General features: G+C 43.9%; 1 protein-coding gene across 1 annotated transcript in view; it reads right to left on the bottom strand.

Moving 5' to 3' along the window:
• Positions 1-5,390: 5,390 nt before the first annotated feature.
• LOC104292982 (chromosome unknown open reading frame, human C17orf104) overlaps positions 5,391-22,206 on the bottom strand; it is a 24,954-nt gene continuing 8,138 nt past the window's right edge. The window contains exons 2-8 of the mRNA XM_009892415.1: positions 20,592-20,717; positions 19,158-19,315; positions 18,923-19,027; positions 14,893-16,750; positions 12,998-13,132; positions 8,838-9,018; positions 5,391-5,614 (exon numbers count right to left, since the gene is read on the bottom strand). Coding sequence (XP_009890717.1) covers positions 5,391-5,614; positions 8,838-9,018; positions 12,998-13,132; positions 14,893-16,750; positions 18,923-19,027; positions 19,158-19,315; positions 20,592-20,717 — 2,787 coding nt within the window. The remainder of the gene's footprint in view (positions 5,615-8,837; positions 9,019-12,997; positions 13,133-14,892; positions 16,751-18,922; positions 19,028-19,157; positions 19,316-20,591; positions 20,718-22,206) is intronic.

The raw sequence follows: 22,206 nt of genomic DNA, 5'->3' as shown, positions 1-22,206 counted from the left end.
AAAAAAAAGAAATTTCAAGCACCTCTTAAACTCGAAGCGTGCCATGTGCTTGTGGTGTCAAATGTCCCAGTGGGTTATTGTGGCCAACGTCTGTACCAAAGAACGGTGAAGTGATTATGTCTGTGTTTTAAATTGATTGATTTATTTTTTTTTTTCCACTTCTAACCACTTCAAGCAAAGCAAAACAAGATGTTGGAGAGGGCTTCTGCGCTGGCTGCCGCCTCCTGCCAGCCTTGGTTTGCAGCGACAGCATGTTACAACTCAAGTACAGAGCAGAGCCCCTTTCTGACCTGTAATTAAGGACATGCTGCTGCAGGGCGAATGTGATTTTTATTTACACTAGCCTTGAAAAAGGTATTTGCGAATCCACATATTTACGCTGCCAAGAACAACGCTACGTCTTCGCTCTGGCTGAGCTGAGAGCGCAGGGTTTGGAGCCAACCTCAGCGAGGGCACGTGCTTTTCTGCAGCAAGAGAAACGGTATGAAATATAGATGAGTTGCAGCTCTGAGACTGCATCACCCGCGGGCCCTGTGTAAGGGAAACGCTGTGCCGGTTTGAGCATCAGCCGGAGCAGTAGCAGATCGGTCAAGCCCTTATGCTGTTTTCAGACTTTACGCTGGTTAGCAGGAAAATGGTGCTCCTCGATGTTTTGTGTGGGTGAACGTTGACTGTTATTTCTACAGCGGTTGCCAGGGCGAATGCTTTCACGCGGGCTCTGGGCGGAGCGGCTGTAAGCAATCCGTGTGTGCTGGGTTTACAAGCCGGTTGCTCTCAGCGGGCACAGCTGCGCTCGGGAGCCGCCTGTAGGGACTGAAGGCTTCTCTTGCCCCGAAGCGCTCGTTACCTGCTGTTTCCAGCTGTATTTGTGACGGTGTCACCTGTCTCTGGAAAGGAGAACACTAATTTCTGTAAACTGAGCGCCGAGGAGGACCTCCAGCGCTGTCAGGGCTCCAGGAGGAACCGGTGTGCCTCACCCCTGTGCTGCTTCGTGCTCCGGTTGCCGTGTTCACTGGTGGGGTGTGCTCTGGGCAGCAGGCGGCTCCTGTCCCCAGCGCCTGCGGTAAGAGCCATGCCTCCTGTTCAACCAGCTGCTGCAAGTGTGAGTAGAAAACCGCTTTATCTTTGGATTTGAGTAATAAAACTGGTTGGCCAAGAAGTGGGCGTCTGTCTGTCTGCATGAACGTCATGGTTAGTGATTGTGGTGCGGTGCAGGGGCTCCTCTCAGAGCAACCCTGCATCCTCCTGGCTGAGGAGGCTGATGTGCTGCCGTGGTCCTGGTCTTCCTTTACTCACAGTGCGTGTCCTGAGGCTGCAGCGTCCCGGGCCCCCCAGGGCAGCGAGCAAGCCATGCTTGTCCCCAGGGCTCGCTGCTCTGCCCCGCCTGGGGTGCTGTGGTGGATCACGCCTGAAGCATTGCTGCTATGGTTTGAGGAACCCACAACAATTCATTGTCATTTAGACAATTATTCTCTCACCTGATGAACCCTCCCCACCCGGGAAGGGGAATTGGGGAAAAAATAAGGAAGCCTGAGGGTTGAAATAGAAATGGATTTCATAGAATCATAGAATTGTTATGGTTGGAAGAGACCTTTAAGATCAAGTCCACCCACTAACCCAACGCTGCCCAAACCACCACTACCCCATGTCCCTCAGCACCACCTCTGCCCCTCTGTTAAATCCCTCCAGGGATGGCAACTCCACCACTGCCCTGGGCAGCCTGTGCCAATGCTTGACAACCCTTTCCATGAAGACATTTTTCCTAATCTCCACCCTAACCCTCCCCTGGGGCAACTTGAGGCCGTTTCCCCCTGTCTTTTCACCCATTAGTTGGGAGCAGAGACCGCCCCCCCTCGCTACCCCCTCCTTTCAGGCAGCTGTAGAGAGCGAGAAGGTCTCCCCTCAGCTCCTCTTCTCCAGCCTCAACACCCCCAGGGCCCTCAGCCGCTCCTCACCAGACGTGTGCTCCAGACCCCTCACAGCTCCGTTGCCCTTCTCTGGACACACTCCAACACCTCAATGTCTGTCTTGTCCTGAGGGGCCCAAAACTGAACACAGCACTCGAGGTGGGACCTCACCAGTCCCTCAAACTGGGACAGTTGTCTTTCAGGGTGGTTCAGCCCCGGGCTTGATGCTGGGTGAGGGCACTAAGCTGTGGCTCAGCAGCCTGGGCCACAGGCAGGTTTGAGGAAGCTGCTGGTTGCGCCAGGCCATCCAACACACTTCCACTTGTACCACAGCTGTTCCGGCAGCAGCAGCAGGTGGTGGGAGTCTTCTTTTTTTCCCCCCATGTTCCTAAGCTGGGGTCCAAGAGCTCTACAACCTGGTACTGGACTTCCTCAACCTCTGCTTCCACATGGGGAGCAAGCAGAGGGCTGGAGCTGCCCACGCTCCAGAGCCCAGTACAGCTGCTCGAGACCTTTGGTTGTAAATGTCCAGAGAAACAGCTGTGTTCACCTCCTCCTGCCAGGGACTGAGCCCCCTCTGCCCACCACCGAGCTTAAGAGCCAGGCAAAGAACACAGGGCTACACCGTATCTGCCAAAATGTATATATTCAGTGGAAATGGTTGTGGATTGAAGGGCACACTCCACAGCACGCTACAGGAGCTCCCTCTCCCCTTCACTGGTACCAGTCACACCCTGCACATGCAAACCAGCACAGGCTGTGAGTTTGTTTTGTGTCCAGGTAGCCAAGACATTACTCCCAGTTAAGAAAGGCCCTTACAGGGACAGGGGACCAGGAGCAGAGGGAAGGTCCATCCCCCCACCCCGGGTCTTCAGCACAAACACCCTGGGGCAGAGCAGGAGACCCACAACCACTCAGCACCGCTGCAGCGAGGCAGCTTCACCAGCGGCAAGCGTTGGAACCTGCATGGATGTGTAACCGCACAACCCCCTGAACCTGCTCTACGCGAGGGGCTCAAGCTGCCCCTTGGCCACAAGCCCGTTTCAGCAGAGCTGGTGCTGCCCTGCGTGGGCGGCTGCGGGTCTGCCATCACCCCCCAGAGCTGCCGTCAGTCACCCCGGGACAACGTCTGCTATTGATCTGGTGCCCAGAGCAGATGTTGTACCTGGAGAGCGGAGGGCTGATCCTGACCTGACACTCAGGCTGTTCAGGAGCGCATGACTGGCATCAGCACCAAGAAATTTATAGACTCCAGACCGACTCTGGAGGTTTCTAGCTAAGAGACTGAAATGATGGCACAAGCTTTCTCTGACAGCATAGAGCTTCTCCCTAATGGGATATTGCATGGGAAAAATATCCACCACTTTGGCTTCACTGCACTTACAGAACTTTCCCTTTGTTTGTCTAAAGTTACAGTCACTTCTCTCTACAAAAGACTGATTTCAGTATCAGCTCCAGGACGGATGCGCCTCTCCAGTTTGCACTAACTGGCCTAACTGAAGTGAATCCTGTTGTGTGAGGTTATTGGGGAGAACTGGGCACCAAGCCCAAAAAACCCTAGTTTGGCTGGAGACTGGCCTGATAAGCGATCAAAGCTGTGTGAACAGAGCACAAAATCTGGCTACAAATCACCCACGTGTCGCTATAAATATCTGCAGGCATCAGGCCCCTTGAGCTCTGCCCCCACAGCAGCTGGCTGCACGGGAGGGATCTCCCCTCCAGCAGGGACACCTCTCGAGGTCACCCCTCAAGCAGAGATCCCTCACTGACACCAGGCCGCGATGGCTGGCTAAGGGACATTTTCTGCATGTTCATAACATCTGAGATACGTATAGTGAGCTCTTTGTATCCCACACTAACTTTAAGTGTAGTATTGACCACAAATCCATCTGTACTTATTAAATATTTTACATACCTAAATTTACTGATTAGATCTGATCTGCCCGAGGGATCTCTGACTCCGCTCCTGTGACCACCTCTTAACATACACACTTCAGTAACTAACCAAAAATTACAGTCCCTGTTAACGCATCATGTTCTAGGAGCTGAGGCTGTGAAGACAACGGCAGAACAAACACTCGTCAACAAAAGCTAGTTTATTTCTTACCAGACAGACGAAAGTCAGTACAGTATTCCTTTTAACATCAACACGTCCTAGGTTAAACTTAACAAATCCTAATGCAGTGACTTGCGGTATGAAGATGGACTGTTGTCCTGCCCCAATACACTCACGCCGGCAGTGCTTGCGGTCCTTTCAGTGATCAAAACGGTTACTCCACTTCCCACTGCATTCTCATGCAGTTTCTCTCTCACATCATCTAATGACAATTTACGTGGTGCGATCGCACCTTTTGCATATCAGGATTTCCAGAAGTAGGAAGAACACAGACATTGACATTGCAGGGTATCTCGGCAAGGGCAGCTGAATAAATTTAATCCACACATTATAAATGCGATGCTAGAAGTGTTAAACCCCCGTATCTCCTGAGCCACATAATACCAACGTTCCGTATCAGTGAATAAGTTACTTATATTCCAGACAGATTAAGATATGCAGAGAAACACCAAATATTAATAGCTGTCAAAAATGCAGAGGTAAACTAATAAGTCTAAAATACGACAACCAAATTTCAAACCAAACGAGTGAAAGAGTAACTTTAAGAAAACCTAAATTTCAGAACTTTGTGATGCCTTTTCCAATTTTAAAGTGAAGGTATTAAAAACAACACTCATCATTTCAGCCGCTGCACAGCTCTTTCAAGGATAATCCTGTGTGCATGTCATATTTTGATTATGTTTAAATACTTTAAAACAGAGGTTCTTTTTTTTTCCCCAAGAGCATGCTCAAATGATTTGAACACATTTACTAAACTGCATGGTTTCACAACAGCAATTTTGTCATACCAGTAATTTAGTAGAACCCGGTGCATCTCCTTTCACAAACTTACATTCTAAAATCTCAAATTCATAAATATTTATATTTTAAATATTTAATTTCACACGAATATTGGGTATTCTTCGTAGTTTTTCCTCCCGTTTCCAGGTACTAGTTTGATAAGGAAACCACTTTTACATCACAATCTTATCTGACACTGACCGGACATCCCATCAGACTACAGTCTTTAAGAATCATTATTTTAAAACCTATTTCCTAAAGCAAAACTAAAAGAAGTTATCGGAAGAGTTGTACACCAGGGTTCACCTGCAGAAGTTAAATAATAGCTTGGCTGTTAATTAATTAGTCTGATTATTTTTTAAGTTAACACTCACCAGTTCGGTTTACAATATTCTGACACCGCCTGTCACGTTAACAGTTTAAGTACAACCCGAGAGCCCTTAAGGCAAATGCAACTTCTCGTCAAGATACAGCTTTAAATATGAGTATTAGTATTTCAAACTTTACAAATAATTAAAAAGAATTGGCGCATCATCTCTCATCCATCCAGACTGCGGAGTATATTTTTGCCTGCAATTGGTATTTCATTAGTGCTTGCTTACTTCAGCCCTCTGATTCGGGATGCTGCAGCTGCTCGCATTTTCGCACGCTTTTTCTTCAGGCTGCACCGTCTCCCGCAGAGCCTTCTCTCGGTCTAGTTTTCCAGCTGAAGATTTCGGTAACGTCATCTGGAACGCGCACCAGAGAGTTGTACGCGCTTTACGAGTTGCTACGCTCATCTCTCTAATTGCCAAAGCAAGAGCAAACACATCTGCAGGGAGGAAACAGCTTTTTAATCTTTATTATACAGGTCATCAACAAGCACTATTTGGGATTAATTCACCCTGGCAATGCTAAAAAGAGCAAAACTTTTTAGGCCCTTTTCAGTGTCTGATTTTGTGTCTGTCTCTTTATAAGGTTGTAAAATTGAATCTAAAAAAGTAGTGATTTTTAGGCCCTCAGACCCAGAGTATGTGGAATTTAGGTATTTATTTTGTTAAAGCTCCTACCTAGCTGTAACCCATTATCAGGAGCACCTAAAGCCTTATAGTCACCTCTGGTTTCAAAAGTGTGCCACGCACACACACGCTAAAGGCATCTTGCCCCTTCCTGCATGAGCCCACAGCTGAATGTTCACAGCAGCCCTGCCAGACCCTTTGCCCATCTTGACTAAAATTATTAGTACAGGTGAAGGAATAACTCAGTTATGGCATTTTGTTAAAGCATACAGATCGTGTGCTGCAAAACTACACTATGTCGGGCTGCACAGAAAGCACGTGTGCACGCGCCTCCCTGCTCAGACACTTCAAAGTCTTGCACCACTCCCAAACCCCCTGACTTACACTCTGCTCTTCCAAGTCCCCGCACTCAGTGAGCGCGACTGCAGTTTCATTTATTGCAAAAAGCTGGCACCTACCTTGGATCAGGGTGCTTGCTCCAGGTGAAAGCATTCCCCTCCTGGGGGTTCTAGGGGTGCCTCAGAACAGGGCAGAATGTAAAGACCCAACCTTATCCTCTCACCACCCCTCTTCACCACCTCCTCTGGCTCTCAGTCCCCAGGCTGGTTTCTGCGAAACCCGTTCTGAGACATCCCTGCTTCCTTCTGCACAGAGCGACCACCCATTCCTCCACAGCGACCACCGCTAAAGCGGCTGGAAGGAGTGGTACAGAAAACTGGTTTAGGTAACTGTGAAGAATCACCACGAAAACCCACTTGTCCAACACAAGTGTCAGCCATCCAAGGCATTTCCGAAGGTGGTGTTTGGAAGGGTAACTCCAGAGAAATAAAGGACAGAATACAGCGTGGGAGGATGTGATTATCAGGTCTTATATTTGCAAAATTCAAATTTCCACACCAAGCTTAGTGGAATCAAGAGGAGACCACAGAATAGTGTCACTTGGACTGCCTAGAAGAAGGTAAGAAACAAGTGACACTCATAAACTCACACTCAAAGCTGTAAGATATGGTTGGCACTTGGGTAACTACCAGGGAAGAAGGGAAAATCCCACAGTAATAAGGAAGAGTTGTTTTAAAGTCTTTGGCTGAATGCAGTGCCTGAGAGTTACAGACATGAAAAAGGTCTTTTGTCCCCTCTAAAGATGATTTATAACTTCTGCAGCCTTCTGAAAGATCTTCAACACTGAATCTCGAGCAATCTCCAAGCAGAGGTATGGTCAGACAGCTCTGACAGGTTTGATGGCTGTTCTGGGTGACAGATGACACGCCATAAAACCCTTTTTTTGATCATTGTGATTTGTTCCAGAACTTCATTAAGTGGTCAAAAACATTTACAAACAATACCTCATACAGTTCCACAACTTCTGTGTGTACTAATAGAATTTTTCAGACCCACATTGTGCATGAATACAACAGGTATGGTGTAGCTCAGATCCAGGTGCTTCCCACTGAAGTAAATCTGTGTCACAACTAAAGCTGGGGGGGGGGAGGGTCATTAAGGCTCTCAAGAGAGAATTGTTCACTAGTGGAGTGTCTGGGTGGTGGTCCGAGATGTGATGCAGACAGAGGAACTGACCTTGGGGGGGGGGGGGGGGGGGGGGGGGGGGGACTGGGAGAGGAGATGACCATGGCTTACGTATGAATTCTGTTTAAATCAAACTTCCTGGCAAACAGGACACAACAGGCAGGTCCTGCCTGATAAGATACTTAATATTGGATCAGATGGAATAGAAAGGTGCTGAGGAAACAAGGTTGGGCCAGGGAAGATCTCTTCTCAAATAAAACAAGAAAGCTCTGCCAAAGAGATGCGCAGCTTCAGGCATGTTCCTCAAGGCTCTCCCAGACATGCAGCAAATAGAGTTACTACGTTCAATAATCTACTGTTAGAAAAATCCTCCCCAACTGCCACAACAGGCTCAGGCATCTTGGAGATGGGCAGTATGGAGGATAAGAGGTGGAAAAAGAAAGCGCAACCCTTCTAGTTATGTAATGAGATCCCGCTGCACAAAGCCCACTTGGTTCTCTTCTCTTCGCCCAGGGAGCAGATCTCGGGGTCTGACACCTACTCCTTTCCAGACTACTCGATTCCAAAAAGCTCACCGATCTGGTTAAGACGTAACACCAAGTAAAGCCAGCGCCAATTATTTTCATGGGCTTCAACAGCCAAAACCCCCCTTCATCTTAACAAGTCACATAATCGTCAATCAAGGAGCACGAATGATGGTGAACAGGTGAAAAGAAAAATTGCTATAGTGTATCTTTTGAAGTAACCTTGAGAATTACAGAGCTGCAAGATGGGACACCCCAAAGGAGTAAAATAATCCATCTAATTCAGTTGTGGAAACAAAGGCAGGAAGCGAACAGAGGACTCAGAAATGGAAGAGAGCTTCCAACACAACGCCATAGGTCAGAGCATCACAGGCAGCATACCTCACATCTAAGAGAGAAAGGAATCTGCCATTCTGCCTGTGTACTAGTGAAGGATTAAGCTGAATATTCTGCATATTTTAGATACCATTAAGAACATTATGACCAATATATTTTTGTGTATCCATCTAAAATATGATTTGTATTTTATGTCAATCAACACCAGAACATTCTCATAACGCATCTTGGTCTCTCTGCACAGACTCAGCATGGAGATACCAAGGAAGTTCTCCACAGAAATACAGACAGGGCTAGAGGGGGGATGGGAAGAGGAATGTGAGAGACGGGGGGAAGAAAGAGACAATAGCTTAACACTATCCCCAATCCCAAACTCCAGTACAAAACCAACCCTCCTACCTTGTCATTAGTTGCTAGTTTATTAATTAAAGGCACTCCAAATTAATTCAACCCATTTATCTCTAAACCCCAGTTTTAGTATCCTCTCAAAACCATCATCTAAACCCCATACAGTTTGCCTTTCTCAAAGCTCTAGGCATGAAAAATAAATTAAAACTTTAATACAAAACCCCTCACAGTTAATTTTTTTAATAGACTTGCAATATGTGTAGTTTTTCAGCTACCTTATAAAAGTACATAAGCATAGTTATACCTCTGTCATCTTGGCATCTGGGAGCTCCTTGCCTCTGTCGATTTGAAGCATTTACAATTTCATCTTTTCTACGTGACTGCACTACATGAATTACCTCCAGATGTTTATCAAGAGCAGTAGAAATGTTAGCATGAAGGGGAGAACTGCGAAGGCGCTCCATTTTTCCCAGTAAAGTCACAACCTAATAAACATTTTACACGTTACAGGAGTTCAAACTATACTCATCTAGACTTACACGAAAATTAACTAGATTAGGAAGAACAGATTAATGGTAACTATTTTTTTTTTTTTTTGAGAACAGTTCATAAAGTTACATTAAATTCTAGTTACAGTTAAATTCTACTTAAATTCTTACCTAGGATTTCTTCTTCTCCAAAACTGAAGCTGTAGAATACCTGAGTGTGCACAGCACAAGAGCAAAGCTAAAATACTCAAATATTAGGACACCCAGCTTACTAGTTAATAATAGATAAATACAACCCTGAGACAACCATGTGACAGGAGGTGGTTCCATGACCACGTGCATTCCTCTGAATCAAGACCACTGTGGTCCTCCCTTCCATCAGCACTGCCGCAATTATCCAGGTGAAAACCAATCCCACAAAGACTAGCCGTTTTTCACTCAGATGATCTCCTTGTGCTGCGCCAGCCCAAAGCAACGGGCAACGTGGGAGAGCAGCAGTGTCAGTCTGGATTGGCCAAAGCTGCCGTGGAACCACACGCGTAGGCTGACTTTCAGGATGGATCCTCAGCACTAAGGGAGCTCTTTCAGAGAATATCGAGTGCAACCACTCAACAATCATTCCGTTTTGATTAGTTAATTGAAAATGTGCATGTTTGTTTATCCTACAACAGCCACATTACTATGAATTTCGCTTTGGTGAGTGATTCCTCAACCGTGGCTCACAGACCACTGAAGTACCTGGTTATTGGTCTGCAGAATGAGATAAAACTCAGAATTCCGAATCGTAATGTTTACTGGGCGATGGCTACACTTGACGACCTATAAAGAAGCCTGATGATTAATGGTCATCCAGAGGTTTAAAATAAGAAACAGAGGGTCTGGGAGCACAGTACAAAGCGATGTTCTTGATGTTTCCTTGCAACAACATAATTGTAGGCTTCCTCAGGAAAAGGACTGGCATGGAGTTTTTAAAATGTAAGAAAGAGTGGCTGACAAAGGCATTTGAACCAGGACAATTTGCCCAATCTGCCCCGAGTATCCTCAGAGCAGGCTGCTGGCCAAGACAGTTACTTTGGTAACAGCATCCTCACCAGCAGAACAGAGCAGCCTACTCCTTGCTAAGGCCTCAGGAAAGAGCATTCAGGCAGGAGCAAGCTCCCACTGCCAGACTTGTCCTGCTCTCCCTTAGATCCTGCAAAAGCCTGGGGGGTGGAAAAAAATGTAGGCAGGAATAAACTGCACAGGTTACCGTGACAGCAGCAACAACCAATAAGCTCAAAAAGTGACATTCAGATTTGTGAGGAAGCTGAGAGTTTAAAAAAAAAAAAAAAAGCGAAGGGAGAACTTCACACAAACAACTGAGGGATCAGTCACTAGGACAGGAAACTAAAGTAGGTAAGATTGTTTGAAAATCACTAGATTTGTTTCTGAAGAAAAAAACCAGATTTTAAGGAGTGGCATAGTAGGATTACGGAAGCAAGTGAAACAACGTAAGATGAACCTGACAGTCATTTGCCAGTCTTACTTAATAGTACATCCACAAAAGGACTTACGTTCTGAAGATCTGGTTTTCAGGTACCACAACCTCATCCAGTGGGATCCATAGCTGACAGTTAAATGCCTACATTCTTTATACTAAGCCTGGGAGAAGTGCCAGGTGTCTAAAAGCAAAATCCACACAAGTCAGCAAACCTGGGCTGCCCCAGCAACCCAAAAGGAATGACTGAAGGCTCAAACGCTCGCTCTCCCATCCCCTCAGATTTTTTCAGAAGTTCATCCTGCACTCCCAAGAGACACTTCCTTCCACTCACGACTTGGAGGCATTAACTAAACCTGCCCTTCTCTTGCAAAGCACAACTGATGCCCTTTGACTGTCACAGCGCTTGCCCAGTAATGCAGATCCTTCACTGGGAAAAGCAGAAAGCCACCAGCAATGCTGAGGCTGACTGCTGGAGTGGCAGGGTCCCAGCAAAACGACCAGCAGAGCCATGGACCCTACAGTCCAGAGGTGAGCATACACCATGGGATAAGGCTGACGTTTCACGCCCAGCTTTGATGGCTGTTCTTCATAAAACACTATTTGGAGCAGAGACTATAATGCTTTCCCCACCCGTACAGATATCCTTACTACTAGAAATAAGCTGGTATTTCCCCTCTTTGGCAGAAATCACTAGCAGTCCAGAGTAGAAGTGCTTCAACAGAACAAGCTGAATGTCCAGCCTCAGAGTACCCCACAGCAGGGTGATTATGGCATTCCCCGGTTACAACAGAGCTGTGGATTTACATCTCCCCAGACAAGGGAGATGAGACACAGTCCATAGAAAGGAGATCCTGGTTTAAAGTTTGTTCTCTGACTATTAAGTGGTTTTAACAACTACCAATGGCATAGTGAAGGAAGCTACTGTCACCTCTCCAGCAGCTGTGCTTTATTCTGGGACTGAAAGCAACTGCAAGTGGAAGCCTCAAATGAGAAAGACAAAGTAATGTGCATGACCACCAAGAGGATTTTAACTAGATGCTCCACACTAGGATGAGTTAGTCCCAGACTCAGCCAGCTCAACTTCCACTTGAACCTTTCTACCAGCGTTTCTCTTTGGCCATCACTAAGCTTTTTGATCTTAGAATCCAGGTCTAACAGCCCCCATGGTGCTTTTCAGCATCCTTAAAACTACTTCTCAGTTGGTACCTAACAAGCGTTTGAGGTTCTATACCCTCAGGTTTGGTTCCTGAAGTGGCTAAAGAAGACAAAGTTCTTTTTTAGATGCAGTTTTAATGTACTAGGACAATGACAGGCAAGCATTGTCGAAGTGGAAACTTCTTAACACCGCTCTTTTGGGATTCATAAAATAGTCATTTAAAAAAATGCACACTAAGCCTATCAACACATCTTTCACTATACTCTACTCAGCTGTATGAACAAAACCAGGCAGCTGCACAAGCCAGATTTCAGCCAGCAGTAAGCAGACATGGCTCCAATGCTTATTTCACCTGTGTGAGGCTGCTCGGAAAGACTGCTTCTAAGCACCGCTGCCTTGGGAGTGGCTGAGCTCAGCAGTACTGGTTCCTCCAAGAACCAGCATTTCTCATAACAACAGCTGCTGCCTTTAATCCCATGTCCCCTCACAGGGGGAGCCTTCAGCCCACATTTCTCTTCCTCCTGCAGCATGAGCATCCTGGCTCTGGCCTCTCGGCCTCACAAGAGCCAGATCAGATCCTTGCTATTCCGCTGGCAGCACGGATCAGCTCTGCTTGCACTTTCCTCCTCCCTCTAGTCTCTCTTGCAGAATTCTGCGCAGGCTGCTGCCTCACAAAGAAGCCCGACACTGCATGCTGGCACCATCATTTGGGCACAGAGCCCCAGGAAACTTGAAAGACACCAGTCACGCTTGCCCTCCAGGTTATGGCTGTTTGGCCTAAGTAGCAAATTAGTAACAGAAATTCTGGCTGAAGTTGCACCAATTAACTCTTCTGTATTAAAAAAAACCAAACAACTCTCAAGCAAATTTATATAAAAGTCTTACAAACATTAATTTAACTTGTTTTTTTCCCCACAAATACTTTCTCTAATACAGCGTCTACAAATCTATAGTGAACATTTCTCTGCTGAGCTGCTCCAAAGAGCAGAGCTCCAAGGTCAGGCACATCTTGGAGCTATGCAAGCAGTTAGGCTAGATGACTGATTCTGGCATCTCATGCACGCTCTTGTACTAGAGAACACATCCTCCTGGCATGTATGCACATAAACGTGAGCCTCAGCTCCTCAGCGGGTTCCCTGGTAACAGCAGCAGTGAACCTGGAGCTGTAAAAATTCTAGCAGGGACTACTGAAAGATTATTCCCCGCACAGCATTGAAGAACAAAGCTATTTTGGGAAAAGCTGCTCCAATTATCTTACATATCTTATATTGTTTCTCTAAGTTCCCTGTCATAAGTTCAATAGGGTGTTTTTTTTGATTTTTTTTAATCCTACAACTCACTCTGGCTTGTTCACGTAGCTGATCCACAATTAAGCGATCAACTCTTGATGGGTTTGATGTCAGCCTTGGAATCGGAGTGTTGTTAGCACTGGAAACCTTTTTCCCTTGGAAATTCTTAGCAAGAGCCGATTCAGTCTGCAGGAAAACAAAAGAATAACTCCCTAAGAATGTAACCTGCAAAATGTGCTTTACTACAGAAACAAGAAGAAATATCAGATATGCAATTTTTTTCCCTCAGAGTTTTGAATTTTTTTAAAGCAGATAATGAGGATTCGGGCATTTGGGATTTAACCACTTGGTATGAAAATCACCTGTTTAAAGTGAACAACCACTTTACTGAAAGCAGTTCAACTAAAGCAATTATGCCAACATAATGTGTTTCAGAAGTGCTATGTCTTCTCACACTCTGACTACAGCCTGCACTAATTTTGCCTGTAAATAAAATGGAGGAAAGTTAGAATTACAAGGCAAAAAAGAACAAGCAAATAGGTGTGGACCTCATCCACAAAATTAAAATAAAATTAAGTCAGCAATTAACCTAAATTTTGTACAGATTAGTCAAACTACAGAAAGCTTTTTTTTTTTGTTAAAATGAAATCACATTTTATTTAGCCATCAGAAAATTACTTTGAAACCTGACTGCAAGATTTCAAATTTCAATTTCTCTCACCCCATTGTTATGTCACTCTGCAACACCTATAATCCTATATAGTTGGCTAAATCTGTTTTAAAATTGCATTTCTTAGATTGTTTGGTGGTACTCCATGTGAAGCTGCAGCCTGATTTTCTCCACACACCCCCATCCACTTCTCAGCATGTGTTAACTCTTTCGCTTTTGCACTTTTCTGTGCAAGCCTGGACATCAATCTCCCCTCTCAAGTCAGGCTCCTTCTCTCTCTAACCCCTCTATTCAAAGAGCAACTGGCTTTTCTCAGGAAACACTTCGGCAAACCCCTTCCTGCATTACATTCCCTCATAATGAAGTTTCTTCAGGTGGCTGGCCCCGCAGAACTTCCGCAGAGAAGGTGACAGCCACGTGGTCGGCCCCCACAATTCCCAGGTAACACTGAACATTGGTCAAGCTTCTCTCTCAGAAAGTCACAGCTCCGGATCATTTCTGAATTTCAATACCAGCTAAACTGGTGAAACTAAGGCAGCTTTTACATTCAACAAAGGCAGCCTGAAGCACTTCTGCCGATGACCAAAAAGGGCAACTGCTTTCAGTAGGGCTTCATACGTAACTACCTGAGACTTGATCAAGCATTTTAATATTACCCTTTCTTCAATAAAGAGCCGCTTCAAATACATCTGAGGTTTAAAACATCAGTGAAACACGAGGTGAGAACTCATTCAAAGAACTAGAAGTGTAGGGCCAAAGAAATTTAATTAATTCTTGAAAGGATTAAAGTTTAGTCCCAATTAAAAATAAAATAAAATAAAGTTTTGCTTTCCAAATTTCCAGACTCATTGTATTTATTGTAATAAAAAAAGAAAGCGTAACACAGCTTTGCTAGTGACACAACACACCTTCCCCAGCCCCCACACAGGGGCTGAAAATGTCACTGAACTCCTGCTTTAAGTGCAACATTCAATACAACATTAGTTATGCTCCCAACCAGGCTACAAACCTTCAAAACTTCTGTTTCTGGTCCCAAATACATAAGAAAGCAAAGTCTTTTACCTTTGAAGTCCCATTAAGCATTTCAACTCATAACAGTGAGAATTACCCATGACCTCTAACTCGACTGAGTAGGATGAGATCTACATCAAATCTGTGATATGGCACATTAATTGTGGGGTGGTTTTGTTTGTTTGGTGTTTGTTTGGGTTTGGGTTTTGGTGTTTTGTTGGGTTTTTTTTTTTTTTTTTTTTTTTTTTTTTTTTTTTTTTTTTACCTTCTTTCTTTCTTTCTCCAAAGCTCTCCACTGTTCATAACATTCTTCTAGTCTAACATGAAGTTCGCTGGCAGGCCCACTCCGGGTTTTAACTTGCCTTTGAAGTCCAAATGCCGGTACAAAGCCAGAAAAAGAACCGTCACCATACATCTTATCGTTAAAATAAGGGTAGAAGCGTTTGAAATCATCGCGGGAGAACAAGTCGTGAGACTCCATCAGAGGGACAATGGAACGGCCAAACAGACGAGCTGATCTCAAGGGGAATGCACTTGAACCAAGCTGCTGGCTACGCCTGAAGTCACCCATCATGCAGCTGTTGGAAAAGCCTGGGGCCTGTAGGCAAGTCATAGAATTGACGGCATTACTGTCTCCACTCCCCTGCCTGAGACTAAACTGACCCTGAGACTCCAGTAAATCTTGGTACATGGTCTGCAACAACCCATCTGCATGTTTTTGTCCTTCCAGATCATAGTGCTCACTCTGTGGCTTCAACTGGAAATGGTGTTTGTTCATATTTTCAATGATCCCAAACTGCTGAGCTGAATAATTGTCGCAGAATCCATTTGGCTGCTTCAATTTCTTTTCACTTAAATACTCAATGAGATTCTCTTCTCCACTCCTAACTAGTGCTTCCATGCAAGCAGCAGAGCGAGCTCGTTCTGCAGTGTTATAACCAAAATCAGGACTCGAAAAAAATGGATTATCTTGACAGTTCTTGTGAAATATATTACTATTTAAAGGGAAATTTGAAGATGATAACTGAAAAAAATCATTAGAATGACTGGAACTTTTTGGAAAAACAGGTAAATGATTATTCAGTTTCAACAAAGGACTTGGATTCTGAAATGGGACAGAAGCAGCAGTTTTAGTCTGAATATTCATCCAGGCTGGCCTCACATTAGTGCCTCCTGAAGGGTTTGCTGAGTTTGGTAATAATGGAAGTGATTTACAGTATTCAGAATTCTGAAGATCGGACTTGAAAAACTGCTGCTTTTCTACGCCATTTGCCCAGTCACCGTTCCCTGGACAAGCTGCAAATGATTTTAGTCCATATTCAAATTTTTGCCCCAAATCAGTGCAGAATGAAGCATCATTTGCAAATTGTTTTTCTGATAGAAGTCCTACAGCCTTGGGAAACGTAAAGTTTTGCTGATCTGAAATTGTATCTTCAGTTTTTTTCTGAGTTCCTGATTTAACTTGAAATAATTTAGTATAGGGGTCTGTGTCCAGAGATGGTGCCTCAATGGTTCCATTTACTAACTTTTTATTTTCTTGGAGGCTACAGTTGGTGCTCTTGTTTGGCTTTGCTTTACTAGCATGAGAATACTCAGTGTATCTACTAAAATCAGTGTTTTCATTGTATCTGTAAAACTGCGGAAGAAATGTTTCTGCCCGCTTTTGGTGCAACTGTGCATCTGCTCCTTTGGGACACGCCTTCTCTCTTCCACAAGAATAGGTATCATCTCCCAAGTCTTTGATTAATTCTGAATACCCAGCTTGAGGTGTAAAGGTGTTTTTGATGTATGGATAGTTCTGATACACAGGTGTTGTCTTAATATTCTCACTAGTCTGCATGTTGCAACAGTTGGCATGATCATTCCGAGAAGGGTAGAAACACAGCTCTTCAAGGTCTATGCCAGTAAACCCATGACAACATTCCTCTACTTTTTGCTGCGATGCAAGATTACTGCTTTGCAAGTACTGTTTTTCAGCAGCAGATACAGATTCACTACTAAAAAAACCCTGTTGTGAGACAGCTCCAGCAACTGGTCTTTTAGTTTCTGGCAGCAGGTCATGGTGGTCTACAATTTTGGTTGCATTCATGGGCCACGCTGACTTCAAGTTGGAAGGGCAACTCCTTGAAAAACAAGAAATACACGGTTAGATTTTTATAACTGATGCTCCTCTTCCATCCCCAAATGCAGAAATAGTTTTAAAAAATCCAATTCTTCCCCAACAATTTCTCTGGAATGATTAAATGATGTCTTACTCCAACTTCTATTCACATCTTTGCAGTTTCCCTTAAGTAGATGAGAAAACTGATTCTGGCTTGTCTAAACCCACCCCTATACCTTAGGAGTTCCATACAACGCCTTCAAGCTGCAAGTGACACGTATACACCAAATTATGGTCAGTCAATCCCATCAAGAGATTTACTATCCGCCACCACCAAAATACTCCTGGATAAGCAACAAGTTAAGACAATCACACTTGCCAAACCACCCACAACCTTTCAAAGCCACATCCCAGCACACCAGAAAAAACACTTCTCTGTATTATCTTGCTTATTGCTTCAGAATCGCCCGTGTTTTACACTGGCTTACACTGCTTCCTGCAGGTAGATCAAGAGTAAGCATCTCTGCACATTTCCTTTCCTTCCACTGATTACCATGGATTAACACAGTACAATCAATGACCGTCAAGGAAAGCTGTAAACAGACTAAGTAAAAAAATAGAATTGTGCCCAGAAGTCATTACAGTCACAGCCAAATTTGGCAGTATTGAAAACAGGGATCCAACCTTAACTGTGTGAAGCAAACGAATTAGTAAGATAGCTTGTGATAAAGACTGACTCTCTCTAAAGTCTTCCCTCACTTTGGCCACACCACTCATCACACATACAGAAATCACTGGGATTTGAGGAGAAGACAGGAGGGAAGATTGGTGCCTGGCTTGGGAACCTTGAGAACTGGATTCCCTTTCTTATTCCCCAGAATACTCAGATTCGGGCAGACAACCATGATCTCTCCAAGTATCTCAGTGATGATGGATCTGAATCCTTCTGTGTAAAGTTATTATGACTAACTGTCCTGGTTTGAGTGACACGGGACTAATTTATCATCTAATACTTGGGAAAACTGCACTTTTAGAAGACTCTAGTGTCTGAATTTGTGAAAATATTTACTTTACAGCTAGCTATGGTGCGTGGGTCTCAAGGTCTCAGTGTTTTCAAGCTTGCCAGGTGCAGGGATGGGGAGGAGCAAGATCTGGGCACTTCACCCAAGCTGGCCAACAGGATTATTTCATACCATCAGCGTCACATTCACTATAAATAAGAAAGTTTGCTGCAAAGTTCTCTCTCTCCCTTGATGGCTGCCATCCCGATAACTTCGTGCCCTGGTGCCAGACCCCTGAGGCTTTGCCTTCCTCCTGAAGCCATAGCACTCGCAGTGTCCGACATTTGCTGTCCACTGCTGGGAGTGCACAGCTTCCTACTGATATAATTGGCTGAGTATAACCTCTGTATATTCTGTATTGGTGTCGGGATCAATATTGGTTCTTTAGTGCTATTAATGTTAATTATCTATTCTTATTCTATTACATCTGTTTATACTTCAGCTCCTGGGTTTCCTGGTTTTTCCCAATTCCCTTTCCCGGGTGGGAAGGGGTCATCGGGTGATAGAATGATTGTCTAAATGACAACAAATTGTTATGGATCTCTCAAACCATAACACTATTAATAGTTTCTTCTGGTGCCAGAATATAGGCATAATAAATCTGACATTTAGATATGCAAATATTGCTTAGGTAGCACTACCATCAAGAAACATTCATTTTGCATGAATTCTTCTCTCCTGCCAGTTCAGAAAAGGGTGAAAGAATATGATTTCATGCTTTGTGTACTCTTTCAATGAATTGAAATTAATCAAGAAAGAAACCTAAAGTCTGAATTAAGTCAATCTAAAAAAACAGGCCAAGGCATATATTCCCAGAAATTTATTTAAATACAGCATTTCCACAATGCTTGTTAAGGACTTATTTAAAAAATGCCAATTAAAAAGTTCTGTAAATACCAGAAAGCTAGAAACTACCACGTAATTTGAGTACCCACAGAAAAGCTTTCAAGTACCACAAGCAAAATATTAGAAGGTTAGGGGGAAGGAAGAGAAACCATAAAGAGCATGTGGACTTGCTAGCAGCAGACACAAAGCTGACTAACAGAACACAGACACCAAGATCAGTGAGGGTTTGTTGTTTTTTTTTTTCAGAGGAAGAAAAGGCACCAGTGCTTGCATGGCAACACACTCACCCCTCAGCACAATATGCCTGCGGTTTATCTTGTTCTTCCAAGATGTTAGACACGAGTCCATATAAATCTGTTTCACTGCCATAATCATTCCTTTCAGGTTGAATCCTGAAAATGAGTTGCATGTTAATTAAAACAATTAGGCCATTCAGAATATTTCGTAAGTTAAATTAAATAAAATAGTACAATCCATCTACTCCATCAACACACACATTCTCTCTCTGTCATAAACGACTACCTGGACTTTGTATTAATCTGAGAAGCAGTAGGCTGCTTAGTATCATCTCCATAGGTAGACCACGGTGCATACAAAAGGGAGGAGTCCACAGGTGCAGAGTACTCTGATGTTGAAAAGGAAGAACTGTAGGTCTGAGGTAGCTCTACATTTTCTTCATTCTGCATTTTATGTACAATGAAAGCACCAAATTAATGTTAAACGCATCAAACTATCATTTCATCATTCTATGAGATTGTAACCAAGTTCACCATTGGAGTAATCAGAGCATGAAAAGCAAACAAGCCACATACTTTTGACACAACGTTAGAGGTAACTTCTGCCGGTGACCACTGCCCAGCGCACATACGCATAGGAGTGGAAATTTCAGACCATATCAGCCTAAAATGCCTGCACCGGTTTCTAATACATGATCACCAACATGAGTCAGGAGACAGCCCCTTCCTGCCAATCATTACAGGTTATTTAAGCTACTGAAGAAAACTTATAGCCAATTGTTTTCTAGAGGAAAGGTCTTCTACCCAGTTTAAGTGAGAAGGCGCATTTGCTTGTTTGGTTTAAACATGATATGCTTTCTTAGCTCTTAGTAACTGAGAAAATTAACAGTGTTTTCACAGGGTTAAATGCTAAAGGTACATGATATACTCCTTTACAGAGGAAAGTAGTCTAGCAACTACACAAAGCAACACCCACAATCAGGTTTTATTCCCAGGAAGGCTTTCTGCCTGACTATGGGCAGGTGTCTACTTCATGTCTCAGTTCCCCATGTCGGCAAAACGCTTCTGCAAGCAAGAAAGGTACCCAGCTGCTGGACTGAAGGACATGGAAGAACAAAGCCACACAAGTCTTGGCTAGAGTAAGTAATAGGTCTATTCTTGAAGTATTGGGCATGAGTTTTCATTCACTTCTTTGAGTCTTTTACCTCAGCGAAAGTTTATGGCTATGAAAGACAAAATGCAAAGAGAGGTCTGATGTACTTAACTGCCCTGGCATTTTCTGCTGGTCAGACTAAGAACTCCCTGCTCAACAGGCTGCTTTATACGAGTGTTTGGACTCAACATCTGTGCTCTGCCACAGAAATACCTGTTGCAATACCTAAGCTTCTCTTTCTTACCAACTTCCCAGTTTTCCTAAAAATAGTAATTTGCTCCTCACATTGTCTACAATTGTTTATGCTAACAAAAGAATAAAGAATACAGTGAAACACTGTTTTACTGAACATCACATAGTCCTTCATCTGTGACTGTATTAAAAAAAGTCACTGTCCTTTCTGATTAACATTATTGTGATGGAGATTTATTATGAATAAATCAAACATGGTGATTTATGTTTGCCGGTATATAAGCAACTGTATTAGAAATATTTTTTGACCATTTTGTTTACAAGCAACCCAAACTCTTACTCAGATATACAAAATGCATTTATAATCAACTGAACCTGTGATTTGTAGCAAGTGTATAGCGAGCCAGAGCCCGTCATTCCACTACTGAATACATCAGTCAGCCTCCCGCCAGCTTCTGTGCCACTCCAGCAGCGACTGCCACCTCGCAAGGCAACTTTAGGCTATGCAAGACAAGGAAAAAAAAAAAAAAAAAAAGTGGTAGAAGGACATAATTATACACAACCCTGAGAGTTGTAGATTTTATACCAATATGAACTTCTTTAACACTTTAATTTACCTGTGAATTTTACTCCATCTGGATTTTCAAGGAATTGGTTCTACATATTGATATTAGAACACTTCCATATTTGCCCTTGGAGGAAGGCCTTAACCCAACAAACCACAAAAAATTTGCAAGGTATGTAAGAGACAGAGGAGGTACAGATGAAGAGGAAATCTGCATTCTCTCCATTTATACTAGCTGAGCTTCCGATGGGCTGAACCACGACAGAACACCACCAACTACAGAAGTGGAAGAATTATCATCCCTTTCCCCAGCAGCAGCAGAGGTGTCTTCCAGTGTTCTGCACACCACTAGACACCTCTCGTCCTTTCAACACTGTTTCTATTACATCCTTCACATTACATGAATGCATATATGTGCATTTTCAGATTTCAGGAGCTAGAGTTTTGCTATAATACACACACTGGGAGCTACGGTGGGTCTGCTCCATTCTGTAACTACGGGAGAAACAACTTCCACCTCAGAAGCACTCCTCTCCCCATCACCAAGCTGGATGTGCTTAGAAATAGTTGGCCAGTGAGAGCAAGGAATGACAACAAAACAAAGAGCTTGGCATCTTTTCTTCCCTTCTTCAGCAGGTGAGGTACACAAGGCAAATTTAAAGTTAAAATAAAACCGACTATCTAAAAAACCTTTAGCTCACAAATAAAAGTGAAGTTATTTGCGTAATATTTAAAAACGTTTTTGTAGCAGCTCATTTGAAACGCTTACTAAATTCAGAAGTTTGAGTTTCACAGGACTAGCGTTCTGAAAGCATTCTGAACAAGCACTCCTCTCAATAAAAAGTTGTTCTTCTCACCTCAATAAAAAGGTGTTCTACCTGAGCATGGAAACAAACGCTGTATCTGACATACGTGCTCTACAGCATGATCTTCCTTCTAGTTTACGCCACAGCTACACTGATGTATTAACACACTGTTTTTCTCACACACATTTTACAAACTGATGTATTAACACACTGTTTTTCTCACACATTTTACAAATACGTGAACACGCAGAGCCAGAATCAGTGGGGACCACAGCTCCACTTCTTACACTAATTACATCACGTTTTCTCCTTAGTTATTCCCTTGTTCAGCAAGAACACCCAGCACTGCCACGATCTGCAATCTCAAAGAAGGATGAAAAGCGTACAGAATCCCAGAATGGTCAGCGTTGGAAGGCACCTCCGGAGATCATCCAGTCCAACGGGGCACCCACGGCAGGCGGCACAGCGAGCTGCTACAGGTCTGTGACACCCCCCTACTCCCCACACCACACACACTCCATCCTTTTTTCCCAAATGGAACTTTTTCAGGACACTGAAAAGTGTTTTCCTGACACCTTCGTTTCACAGCGCCCGTTACCACAAGACGGGCCCAGCTCCA

This window comes from Charadrius vociferus, unplaced genomic scaffold (genome assembly GCF_000708025.1).
Source record: "Charadrius vociferus isolate BGI_N301 unplaced genomic scaffold, ASM70802v2 scaffold779, whole genome shotgun sequence".
Lineage (NCBI taxonomy): Eukaryota > Metazoa > Chordata > Aves > Charadriiformes > Charadriidae > Charadrius > Charadrius vociferus.
The sequence above is the reverse complement of the archived record's forward strand: the minus strand, read 5'-3'. Positions and strand labels throughout refer to the sequence as shown.